This window comes from Barbus barbus, assembly GCF_936440315.1.
Source record: "Barbus barbus genome assembly, chromosome: 25".
Taxonomy (NCBI): domain Eukaryota; kingdom Metazoa; phylum Chordata; class Actinopteri; order Cypriniformes; family Cyprinidae; genus Barbus; species Barbus barbus.
The window spans coordinates 5,132,660-5,146,144 of NC_136753.1; the positions used below are offsets into that span (position 1 = coordinate 5,132,660).

General features: G+C 37.0%; 2 protein-coding genes across 2 annotated transcripts; both read right to left on the reverse strand.

Annotated features, from left to right (window-relative positions):
• Positions 1–835: 835 nt before the first annotated feature.
• On the reverse strand, positions 836–8,803 carry LOC306844642 (intraflagellar transport protein 56-like). Its single transcript, XM_079376921.1, has 18 exons — positions 8,666–8,803; positions 8,400–8,480; positions 7,273–7,419; positions 7,111–7,203; positions 6,828–6,942; positions 5,935–5,984; positions 5,698–5,843; positions 5,375–5,546; positions 4,541–4,718; positions 4,394–4,449; positions 4,069–4,122; positions 3,885–3,948; positions 2,859–2,947; positions 2,692–2,775; positions 2,542–2,611; positions 2,222–2,328; positions 1,839–1,972; positions 836–1,272 (listed from the first exon to the last, which is right to left on the reverse strand). The coding sequence occupies exons 2-18, from the start codon at positions 8,400–8,402 to the stop codon at positions 1,161–1,163; spliced, it is 1,674 nt and encodes a 557-aa protein (XP_079233047.1). The 5' UTR covers positions 8,403–8,480; positions 8,666–8,803; the 3' UTR covers positions 836–1,160.
• Positions 8,804–9,958: 1,155 nt separating this feature from the next.
• LOC306844839 (small ribosomal subunit protein uS2-like) lies at positions 9,959–13,485 on the reverse strand. The gene is made up of 8 exons (XM_079377239.1): positions 13,222–13,485; positions 12,489–12,660; positions 11,602–11,720; positions 11,045–11,290; positions 10,839–10,967; positions 10,356–10,524; positions 10,186–10,221; positions 9,959–10,102 (listed from the first exon to the last, which is right to left on the reverse strand). Exons 2-8 carry the CDS (start codon positions 12,619–12,621, stop codon positions 10,008–10,010), a joined length of 927 nt encoding a protein of 308 aa, XP_079233365.1. The 5' UTR covers positions 12,622–12,660; positions 13,222–13,485; the 3' UTR covers positions 9,959–10,007.

The window sequence follows — 13,485 nt, forward strand, 5'->3', positions numbered from 1 at the left end:
GAGGAAAGAAAATGTGTTTTAAGGTGTTTCCTAAAGGCGCGTATTATATGTTAAGAGGTTCTGTTGTTTGGAAATGTAATGTAATTTAATGGTAATACTTTACAATAAGGTTCCATTACTTAACGTTAGTTAATGCATTAACTAATATAACTAACAATAAACAATACATTTGTTATAGTATTTATTAATCTTTGTTAAAATTAATGAAAATACTTCTATTTGTTTCATTTTAGCTCAGGTCCATTAAATAATGTCAACTTTTGATTTAAAAAATGAACAATGTAAGATTAATAAAACGATTTTCATTTTTGATTACACTTTATTTTAAGGTGTGCTTGTTACAGTGTAATTATACATTTAAGGTACTGAGTAATATTAAATAACTGCATGTACTATATGGTTAGGATTAGGGTTTGGCTGAGGGTTAATTACATGTAATTATGCATAATTAATTGTTATTATAATAGTAAGTATATGTAATATAAGTAATAAAGATACTTTAAATTAAAGTGTTACCTCATTGTTAGTTCATGTTAACAAATGGATCCTTATTGTAAAGTGTTACCAATAATAATTCAATATAATTTTTTAACATATTACATAACATATACATTTTTCTGTTAGGTTGTCACAACCTGCTCTGAATCCATTTAATTGCCTTAGTCATTGATATTACTGGTTCCCAAGGTGTTCAAATATCATGCCTGAACTAGATAACTATATAACACAGATTCATCTTCATGGCACTGTATATAACTAAATATTTTATATTTTTTAAAACCTGTTAAATGAAGACATTTACTGTTCTCAAGACAAAACAATAAAGGCTTATGTTGTCTCAAGTATGAAAAGATATAACTTTATTTGTCGCATTGTCCATCTCACAGAAAACATTCACTGACATGGATACATTGTAAATATAGTTTTCTCTTTCTGATGACAGCAAATATTAAAAAAGATACAATGTAATAAACATGGCTGTACTTATTGTATCTTTATAAGAGCATGAGATTTTGTTTTCTTTCTAAGATGTATCTGAACTGTTGTACTCATCACAAATTTTGCTGACAGACAAACAAGCATAAGGATACCATACAAAAAAAACAACATAAATGTCCAAGATTGACTCCTGCAGTGTGTTAGCACATTTGTAAATGCGATCAGAGAGCCACTCTGTTGTCTTTGGCCCATTTCTTCATGATGCGGATGATGTACTCGACTTGTGGGTTTCCAGTGCTCCTCAACATTGGCAAAACCTCCTTCAGCGTCTCTCTGAAAACAAAGCAAATAAAAAAATTAAAAATAGAAACAGAAAACATGAACAGAGGTCAAAAAACTCATTCTCTTGAGAGTTAAAGATCATTTAACAGAATTTTTTCAAAACTTGGGTGAGCTACGGCTGTGTATTTTCTCCCTTTAAAGCCAACTACATCATATTTGATACATAAATTATCAAAATGATCAAAACTTTGCTGATAAACCTGTTGTACACAGTCAACTACAAGCCTTTGTCATCTGAGTAAAAAAGGTATAATTCTAAAACTGTCCAACCTAAAATCTTGATAAGTTTTATAAAAACTGTGTTAAAATATGAGTACAAATATGATACATCAGGCTTTTGAGGATGTTTATTTGTTCATATCTCAGTCATGATTGTATTGCATAGTTTTGTATGTTTTGCCCCGCAATCAAAAGCTATCAGAATGCCATCTTTTTGGCATATAAATATCAGCAACTGCACCAAATTGCATATTTTTGCTCAGCTTGAGCCTTAATAAACAGAGGTGTTTTTCTCCTTCCATATTCTTACTATATCATACTAAAGAAGCCATTCATACCTGGACTCTCGGCCTGCCAGTATGAGCTGGAAGATCCCGACACATGCTCCACGCTTCCCCTCCCAGTACTCAGGGTTTTGATCCAGTCTCTCTAGAGCATCAAATGCTTTAGCTGCATAATAGAACTGCCCCATCTGAAAAGAGGTCACGGAATAAATATAAATAATCTAATGAAACCTTCAGAAGAAAACCTTGTGGGGGACAGAACATGCAGAAACTGGGCTGTAGAAACAACAGCCACAAACTTCTATGGGCTGAACAAATATCAATGGTAAACGTTATCTCACTATGACTAGCACTCTACTGTTTTAACACACTGCCTTTACAGCCTTTATTAAATAGCAATTAGTACCCAGCTGATATATGAAAATCAGAATCTGCACCTTGTAGCAGTCATTTGCGATGAGCTGCAGGAGGCTGAAAGGGTCAGATGAGGTTTCCAGTCTCAGATAGAGCTCCCAGGCCTGTCGAGCCTTCTGATTCATAATGTCTAGAACAGAAGAGGGAGGATGACATCAGACAGCGAGAGGTCTCATGCGTATACAGAAATGACTAATCAAAAAGAGTTGACGTGTAAAAGACGCTTCCAAAGACCATTCCAGTCTTTCATCTTCATTAAAGTCAAAACTGAATTTCACTAGCCCAGAACAGGAGATCTGTTGGCCATGGTTCAAAACTTTCAAAGACATATAGGAGAACCTACAGCAGCGTGCCAACCAGCTCAGGTAAACGTAATCATTCTTGATCTTCTCATTCTGGATGAGCAGGAACACCTGTTCACATTAAATTCAGATTTAGTCATACTTGCAGATGGTTCCTAAATCCTATTTATTGAACCACGGTTGTTCTGCACCTCTTCAGCCTCCTTGTAGTTTCCCAGGGCAGCCTTGGCCTGAGCGTAGTTAAAGTTGAATATGTCCTCGTTGTAGAAGTAACTCTGCAGGGAAGCAAGATAGATATTTGATGCTGATGTTTTGAATGCTTCTGCTTCCAGTCCAAACGCTCTGATATATGTATTACCTTGACTGAGTTGAGATATATAAGCACATCCTCAAACTGCTTCAGCAGGAAGAAACAAGAAGCCATACACTGCCTGCCGGGTATTGTGTCTTACAAGAAAAAGGACAACAGAAAATAGATCATTAAATGTGTTTTACATGTCCAGGGCAAAGGGAAATGCATTCTCAGTGAAACAAATGTACAAAACTTACATTTTATTTATGTGCTATGTAGCTAAATAAATAAATAAATTCACCAGGTACAAAATGAACACTTGACAAGTGCCTATTACAAAAAAAAAGAACTTGAGAAAATTGAGCTATTTGACTATAGCTATTTGGTGATTAGTGTCAACTGAATTGTTCCACAGAGATTATTTCCGTATTTATAATTTTTTTAGGCAACTAGGCAAAAATAGGAACAATATAATTTCATTTTCAATGTAATTTTATTTGACAGAACAACAGGAAAACTTCAGTACTGATATTCATGTTTGTCCTAACTTCGCTCCTGTCAAGCGTTAAACCACAGAGCTTTTATTTTTGCAGAAAACTAAAATAAAAGGATAGACCTCAAAGCTTCTCTTTTGTTGTGAACAGATTCTCATAACAAATTTGGGAAGATGAAGTTTGTGCGGAGCAGCAGTTACTGCAAACCGAGCCGCTCTGAGACACTGAAAACATCAACTGCTTGCGTGTAAATGAACACAGTGCCACGCTTCAAGCACTCATCGGACCTACATGAATCACACAAATGGCCTATTTTGGATTCAAAATAATGATTTTGCATTCCTACATTAGGGGCAAACACCATTTTAATAAAAAAATATTTATAAAATATTTTTTTTTTTTTGCCATGTTAGGTGCAAATTTTATTTAACAGTAAAATAGAAAGGACCTATAATTGAGAGGTATTTTCAGTCTAGGATGAGGTATAGTGTGTGCCAAGAAAACAAACTCTGTCACTGGCTCCATTCCATACAGCACTGGGCCCCGGTTGCTGAACCAGCGCTAATATTGTTATTGTTAGCCTAAACAATGATGTTACCGCATTCACTGGCTGAGCCTCCAACCAACTGGAAAAACTGCTGGGCAATTTTTAAATGGTCCCTCTGTAAAAAAAGTACACAAACATATAACAAGATAAGAGAACATAGTTTTGGGAAAAATTTTGGAATACATGCACAAAGGCTTACTGAGGAAAATATCTGACATGAATAAATCTCACGAACCGATCCGATATCTTGTCCCAAAGCAGCATTCACCACCCCTTTCAGAATATATTCCTGTGAATGACACCAGAGGATAAAATCTTATCACTGGACCCAAAATGTATTTTATACATGAATTTTCATGTGAGGCAGAAAAATGAAGATGGACAATGGTTATATATGGTGGAAAATATGATTTGATTAGTATATAATTGTATACTACAGTCCATTCATGCTGGTACTACCAAGATGATCACATTAATCACTTATAAACTCTAATCCATTCACTGAATAAAAACTAAAAAGAATAAAAAAGGAGAAATAAGCATTAGGGTGGACTAAATACCTGGGGTGTGGTGGGCTCAAGGTCTTTGATGAGTTTGTAGGCCTCCTGAATGTCATCTAAATGTGAGATGGCAAAGTTAATAACAAACCTGATAAGCCAGTCTCACTGTATCTGCTAAAGACAAGAGGATACACCTGATCGACATACCTTGTCTGAGATAGTAGATGACCAGGTTGAGTCTGGCCTCTGATATGACATCAATCAGAGGAGGTAAAACCTGCAAGGCCCCCTCACCCCCACGAAACACAACCACATTGTGCTGAATGAGCTCTTTAGCAAACTGAAACGAGCTGGAAGAGATATCCATCAGGTTCTTCAACTCCGTCTAAAGGGTCAAGAGGGAGAAAAATGTTAATTAAAGAACTTAAAACACCTTTCACTGTCAACACACATGCATTTTACTTCAACACATTTTATTTCTTAATAAATGACCTGAAACTAGCACATTATTTTCACAACACATTATAAACGAATTAATATTTTAATTTAGCAAGGACCCAATAAATTGATCAAAAGTGACAGTAAAGACATTCGCATTGTTACACAAAAAATACATATATCAACAAATGCTGGCTTTTTCAATGTTCTACTGATCAAAGACTCCTAATGCTATAAAAATATTAAGCGGCACAGTTGTTTTCAGCATTGATAATAAGAGGAAGTTTCTTTAACAGCAAATCAGCCTATTGGAATGATTTCTGAAGGATCGTGTGACACTGAAGACTGGTGTAGTAACTATTGGAAATTATTTGCATCGTAAGAAAAAAATTACATTTTAAAAGGTAATATTTACACTATTACTGTTTTTACTGTATTTTTGATCAAATAAATGCAGCCCTGGTGGGCATAAAAGTCAATTATAAAAAATAAAAATACCTATCGCAAACTTTTAAACAGTTGTATACAATTAAAGTTGTCTTTAGGATTATAATCACCAACTTTCATCTTGTGCATACGGGAAAATATAGTAGTGTAACTGACCTCAGCAGCTTTGCCATTGTAGAGTCTGAAGTGGTTGCAGGCTTTAAGGTTGAGGGCGATAGTAGAGTCAGGAATACTCTGCAGATACACGGCCAACACCTCCTGAGACACGTCATAGTAATCCAGCTTATAGTAACACAGAGCCACATACACATTCAGGGCCAGAAAGTCTCTGCAGAATTGGAGAGAGACAAATCATTTGTCAATACTGATGCTGTGCTGCACGAACAATGTGTTGACATTCCATATATTTTTATATTATTGTACAAATGCATTGTAAGGCTTCTCAGAGGTTCTGGTTCATATTTATCATGATGTAGCACCTGTTCTGCAGTAAGATGCGTTTGTAGATATCAATGGCCTCTTGGTAATGAGAGCGCATATAATGAATGGAAGCCAAACTCAGCTGATCTTCAGTCACATCCTCCAGGTTCTGATGGAAACCCATCAGCTTCTTTTCATCACTGAACTTCACAGAGAAGAACAAAGCATATCATTATCATCTGATGCATTACAATGATAATATCAACTAGGGGATGAAATATTATTAAAAAACTAACCTTATGAGCTAAATGAAAGAGCAGGCGATTCTGAAGCTGAGTTTTTGGCCCTGAAAAATAAAGCATATTATCACTTTTGATGATGTGCTACAAAAATATAGTATATATATATTTCTAAAAAATACTGTTATTTTTATAAAAGAATCCTGATAAAATGGTTACGTTACAGTTAATTACGGTTTCTATAAAAATATTATGTAGCACTGTTTTCAACATTGATAATGTTACTTAAGCACCAAAATCAACATATTAGAATGATTTCTGAAGGTTCATGTGACACTAAAGACTGCAGTAATGATACTGAAAATTCAGCTTTACCATCACAGGAATAAATTAAATTTAAAATATATTCAAATAAAAAAAAACTATTTGAAATGATTATAATATGACTGATTTTACTGTATTAAAAAACAATATAAGTGTATAATATACAATATAAGAACAAATATATAAAAGACATTTCAGATGTACACTAGACAAAAATGATAAAATACATTCAGATGATACATTTTCAAATAAATCAGTTAAACACACCTCTGAATAAAACCTCGGTCTATTTACATTAAAAACAGTACAATCCAATTAAATATGCTTCACAGTCATTTTAGTTTGGCAAGTAAGGCATGATGGTGGTTCTTCACCTTTTAATAAATATCCATGTGTAAATCTTGTATGACCTAAAAGACACCTTGTAAAAACAACTCGGTCATACCTAGACTTAAAATGAGTAAAAAATAAAAATAAAAATCTTACACTAGGATTTGTTTCGTATAGCTTATTTTCATGACATTTATCCCATTCCATCTGCCACATGTCATTAATATTAGAGTTTGGTGAGCATAAGGGTCTTCTTACAGACCCCAAAATTTAGTGTACAGTATGTGAAGACAAACCTTTTAATGTCGCCTCCTCGGCCTCTTTATAAAGCCCCAGGAAAAAGAGCGAACAGCCCAGATATACCCAAACATCCACCGGACACTCCGGCCTCAACGTGAGGGCTTTGTACTCCTGAGTATATGCAACAAGTAGGAATATGTCATGTTAGATACAACTAATTTCAAATGACAACCAGACATAATGTCACACAGCCTCGCTCTTTAAAGGTGTTTCATTCCCTAGTCAAGCATGACTGACTGCATCCAACATCCTGGTGTGTCTGCAGAATCTTTCACTAACCTCCATTGCTCTCTTGTGGTCTCCCAAATGAAAGGCACAGAAGCCAATCCAAAGGTCTGCATGCTCCACTGACACCCCGCCATTACGCTGAAACTGACATTACAGAGTTGATGTAAATATCATAGAGTTGTAATCTGAGGTCTAATGTGCTTGTTTTTGTACCTCTAATAGAGTCAGGGCTCCCAAATAGTCTCTTTGGTTTACATAATCGTCAAGTCTTGGAATCGTTTTGCTTTTATTTTTCCTTTTCTTCTCATTAGAGCTGGTGGAGGCTTCACCACCCACTGCTGGTTTCATCCGAGACAGGATCTTCAGAACAGAAACAAGATGCTGCTATCAAGATGTGCAAAAGTTCAGATAAATTCTATTCTTTTATTCTAATCATGTGTACACGTATTCATTCCAGTTTGTAATCTTTCATGCATATTGTACATACCTATTTATCCACTCATTTACAGCAACACAATCTTTTTATTTGATCCTGAGTATATGCACATATTCCACACATTTTAATTAATTGGATATTATCTATGCAATGCAGCTTAGTGCACAAAGTTCTGCAAGTAATTCATTTGCATATATTATTTACACTACCAATCAAACGTTTAGGGTCAGTAAGACTTTTTAATTTAAAAGAGGTCTCAGTATGCTTCATTTATTAGATCAGAAATTAAATAAAAATAGTGAAATAGTATTAACTAACTATTGTTATGTAATATAATGTCACTTATTCATGTGATGCAAAGCTGAAATTTCAGCATAATGTCACATGATCCTTAATAAATCATTCTAATATGCTGATTTGACTATTATCAATGCTGATAATAAGAACAGCACTTATCTGAAATAGAAATATTTTGTAATACAATAAATGTCTTCACTTTTGATCAATTTAATGCATCTGAGATTTTCCTATAAACCTTCTAAAACTATGTTTACTAATGTCTTCATTTCTCAGAGGAACATTCAACTACTATACTATCATACCAAAGTTACCTAACTAGGCAACATTAATGCAGAGTATCTGTTGCTGAATGTTTTTATAGAAAACAAAAGGTGAAGATCACTAATATTGGTTTAACCATTTTAAACAGTTAGCTAGATATAATTACAAAGGAAGTCATTTGATGAATTCAGTTTAGCAGTAAACCTGTAAGTAAATAAAAAGTGAGCACATTTTGAATTTATATATTGAATTATGCCTACATAAAAACCATCTTTATGCTTGCATACTCAGAACCTTTTATTATGTGAATTTAATAACTATATTATATGTTGTTGATACTCACCATGGTGATGACGCTTTACAGATCCTGAAACTAAGCTAGATTTAGCCAGTCATGTTCCTAGCACTCTGATCACCATAAAGCCTATAAAAGGAATCGCTAGATTTACAAACAGCATCGATTTAGATGCCCGTTAATCCAGGAACAGTATTTCTGTAGATGAAGTGAACTAGCTAGCTAGCATACTTGCTAAGCGTCTAAGTTTAGGTGTGCGTACAAGATGTTTAAAAGATCTGCGTTTGCTTTTGAACGAAAACAAACGATCCTACCTCTTGAATTATATATAATAGCGCATAGCATGAATAAATGTGCTCGTCGTGTTGTGTATTATGTTCTCTAGTCTAGCTAATCTCGACTGCCATGTTTGGCGGCGCGGCATCACAATGTTGCTAAGCAACCCATTCTTCAACAGATCAAAGGCCATGTGATGCGATTCATGCTCATCGCTCTGCCTTGTGTTTTTAAAATATAACAGAGATATCGAAGGAAATATCTAAAAGTTTGTCCACCGGAAATACATGGTGTTTTTTTATTTTTATTTTATTGTTGTTTATGATATATAAATAAGATAAATCTTTCAAATGGGACCCACAGAAGCCCCAGTGGCCTAATGGATAAGGCACTGGCCTCCTAAGCCAGGGATTGTGGGTTCGAGTCCCATCTGGGGTGGAACTTTTTCGTTACCTTAAAAACCAACAACACGACAATTATTTGATTCATGTCAGTAATAATGTCCATGCACAAGGCAAAAGAGCTCAACTAATCCTAAAATCTGAACCAGAGGTTTTACATCCTAAAACCAGGCTTTCTGCAGGTTTGGTGTAAGACCAAGCAAATACAATATGAAAAAAAAACATGTTCTCTAAATGCAAATGTCTAGGGAGCAGACAATGTTAGCAACACTTCATAGTTTAAAAATACAACTTCCAACATACCTCGGTTCCCAACCACTTTAATATGAAAATACCTTTCACTTCACCTTCTGCTGTATTTTTGTCTTGTTTTCCAGTGCAAATATCATTAAAACAAGAAATATCCACTTAAAGGCTCAGAAAAAACTATTTAATTTAGTTTGCAATAATGCATAAGGTTTTGATGTTCAGATATTTGAATTGTATAGCAAAAATACTGATGTATGCCATACATCATGCCACGACTATGAATTTAACTTTAAGGCCTTCGTTTGCAAAAGGGTGAATTAAGACTTCAAGACCTGCAGAAACACTGAAAACCATTTTGATTTCAATAAGACGGCTCTCTAGTCAAAAACTGTGACCCTAAACACTGCAAATTCAATTTTGAACTCAATGGTTGAACACTTAATGGCTGCTACCCAATGCAATCAGTCACTCAAATGTCTACAAAAGCTTAAAATATAATACCCAGTTAGGGTTTATTGAACACCGTTCATCTGACAGTACACGATCCCTTCATTAAGCCATTTCACATAGAACCTGCCCATCTGCATTTTTTTGTCATTCCACACACTACATTGCTGGACACTCTAGCCATAATTGCTTACCAGAAATAAGCTAAAAAAAGAAGCCATATCAGAAACGAGGTTTTAAACAACCAAATTTATTGATTTCACAGGCATGGTTAACACTTCTCTTAAGACCAGTCTGCAGTGGTGCCGCCCCACTCTCCAGCTTGAGCGGTGGGAGCAGCAGACCAATCCTCAGTGGCAGGCTGAGCACTCCAGTCCTCTGTTGAAGAAATAAATTACACCAAATGTTACACACATTATTTTGTATTGTGCATTTTATGGTACTAGACAGGAAAACCTTACCTGCAAACACCTCAGCTGGTGCAGCTTTGGCAGGAGCTAAAGTTCAGAAGAGTCGATTAGTTCACAATTTTCACATTGTTGAAATTATCCAAATTTAGTTTCCAAAACTTTGTATTTAGCATTTACCAACTGTAACATCTGAGGAAACAAGTCTACTAGAAGCAGCTTACCCTCAACGCCAGCTGGGAACTGCTGGATGGGCACAGATGGAACCTGAACACCTTCAGACCAGTCAGCAACCTCAGGCTGGTTGAAGTCAGGCGCAGGAGCGGTCCATTCACCCTGGAACTCCTCCTTACCAACAGCCTTCTCAGCAGCAGCCTGCTCTTCCTTCTCAATCTAGAGGCAAATCAGAGAAGTTAAACTAAGCATTCAACAAAAAAAAGCTTTCTGGGTCCATCTTACAAAACAAGTTTGCCCTGAACAAATCGTCACGACACTAAAAACTGGTCAGACCAAAAACATGTTAGTGCTACAATTTGGAGGTTCTCCACACTTCAATAAATGCACAAGTCTATAAATCTAACATGACACCTTAATCTTGTCGATGTAAATGGGTAGATGCATACTTTTACAGGATTTATAAATTCATGAAATTCTTCTGAATACATGGATGAGAAAAACAATCAGTATAAGAATATTTTGCATCACACCTCCTCAGGATCTCTGTAGAAGTACAGATCCGGCATGACCTCCCATGGGTGCTCCCTGGAAATGGTGCCCCTCATCCTCAGCACTTCTCTGGCCAACATCCACCACATCAAACCCACAGAGTGGGGACCCTAAAACACACCATTTAAAAGCTTATAACCAGACAGAACAAACACCACTTGCACGAAGAGTTTAGTTTCTTTCGTACCTTGTTGTTGCATGGAATGGCAATGTCGACGTATCTAAGTGGGGAGTCGGTGTTGCAAAGGGCAATGGTTGGGATGTTGACGTAAGAGGCTTCGGTCAGTGGCTGATGGTCAGCACGAGGATCAGTCACGATCAGGAGGCGGGGCTCCCTGAAGGCAGCCTGAATCTGATTGGTGAAGGTTCCAGGAGTGAAACGACCAGCGAAGGTGGTCGCGCCAGTGCCAGAGGCAAACTTGAGCACAGCTCTCTGACAGGAAAGAACAGTGATATTTAACATCAGTAAAATCAACAGTCGAGCTCACAAAGAACGCATCCAGTGTAAGTGAAAGATAAAAGCATTGTGGCTCAGGTTACTATCAAACCCCAGTCATGGGGCAAAACCCTCATGGTGTTAGCGAAATCCCGGCCAAGTCACTCTAGCACACTTCCGACACCCAAACACCGATAGCAGTGCCAGGTTTTAATAGTGTGCCTGGTTAAACAGCGCTTTGGATTTTTAATTGAGAATATAAAGACAAATGCTGCTGGCACTGACTAGACATGGAGTGTGTTAATTACCTGGCCAGTGTTTCTGGAGGAGATAACGCAAACATCAGCTGGATTCTCGATGGCAACAATGGCACGAGCAGCCAACAGCAGTTTCTCCCAAGTCTTCTTTAGATTGATGATGTACACGCCTGCAGAAATGTAAGAGTCAGCAACTATAGTGGGGGTTCCTAAACTTTGTCTTCGAAGCCCCTTTGACAATATTTCTCTTGAAGCACCCCTGAGATTTTAAACAGAAGAGTTCACCCAAAAATGACATTTCTGCCATTAATTACTCACCATGTCGTTCCAAACCCGTAGGACCTTAGTTCATCTTTGCAACACAAATTAAGATATTTTGATGAAACCCAAGAGCTTTCTAACCCTGCATAGACAGCAACACAACTGACATGTTCAAGGCCCAGAAAGGTAGTAAGGACATCATTAAAATAGTCCATGTGACTGGTTCAACCATTATGAAGCTGAGAATACGGTGCACGCAAAGAAAACTAATGAGTTTATTCAACAAATTTCTTCTCTTCAGTGTATGCATACACATTCCTCTGGTTATAAACTTTTTGCGCGCACAGAAGTATTCTCATAGGAACAAAGGTCTTAAAGGTTTGGAGCGACATGAGGGCGAGTAATGACAATTTATTTTTGGGTGAACAATCCCTTAAAGTAAATACTTCCATACATTAACATCGCCAGAGGCTTTTTTTTTTTTGATTTAATAAATCATACCAAGCCATATTGCGTTTTTAATTTTCCTTCAATTGCAACCCTATTTTACATTTTGTAATGTCAATTTAGCTTTTAATTAACTCAAGCAATTCCATCACAAACCCGTGTAAATTACAGATTGATGAAGCACCAGAAAGGCATCTCGCAGCCAAATCACCCTAATCTGCACTTCATACCGTCACTCTTTCTCTTGTAGACGTACTGCTCCATCTGGAAGTCCAGGTTGGTTCCTCCCAGATGGGTTCCTGCTGCCAGGAACTTCAGCACATCCTCCTCCTTCATCTGAAGGACATCCAGACCTCCGGACATCGTGACCACTTTCCCTGCGTAACGAGTTCAGTGGGAGAGCTGGAAGGAGAAACAGGAGTTTATTGATGGCTTAGCCTAAAAAGAAACCGACAAGTGGAATAAGTATATCTAAGTTGGATGAATGTAGCTCAGGTCGCTATCAAACCCCAGTCATAGGGCGCATCAGCCCTACTGGTGTTAGCGAAAACCCGGCTGTATCACTTTAGCACACTTCCGACGCCTAAACACCGACAGCAGTGCGAGGCTTTAACAGTGTGCGTGATCCTCACAGAACGAACATCACCGCTAACGTCTAACTTACTTCTACAATCATCTAAAAGAGACATTAAAGATATGTAGACATTTGACGTCAATCAAAATACTCAAGTTAGTTATTCTTTCGATCGTCCACCAAACGCGCTACACTGACTGAAGACGAACACGCGCTTCCTTGCGCGAGATTACACGCTGCGATTCAGGCCTTCGCATTTTGAAGAAATCTGACGCACACTTCAAATTTAACATGATTTTTGATGAATAGTGGTAATTATGGCCTTTGTTAAAGTAGTTAGACTCAGACAGACGTTTAAAAGTCGACAAAACGATAGAATTCGTGCTCACCACGAGACAACGCCGTATGGAGTTCTGCACCTCACGGCAAAAAGAGGGCGGGATGAGGAAATGACGTGCTTTATATACCCGAGTGTCCACCAATCACACTGCGGGATTTCTTGCTCTTCGCTTTCCTTCTGTGTAATCAAAGTAACATACTAACTGTACTACCGGTGGAGGATTTCTCAAAAGGACGGGCCCTCAAAACGTGTAAATAATTTGCTAATGCAAGGATTTTATTATACACACACACACACACACCATCAAGAATAT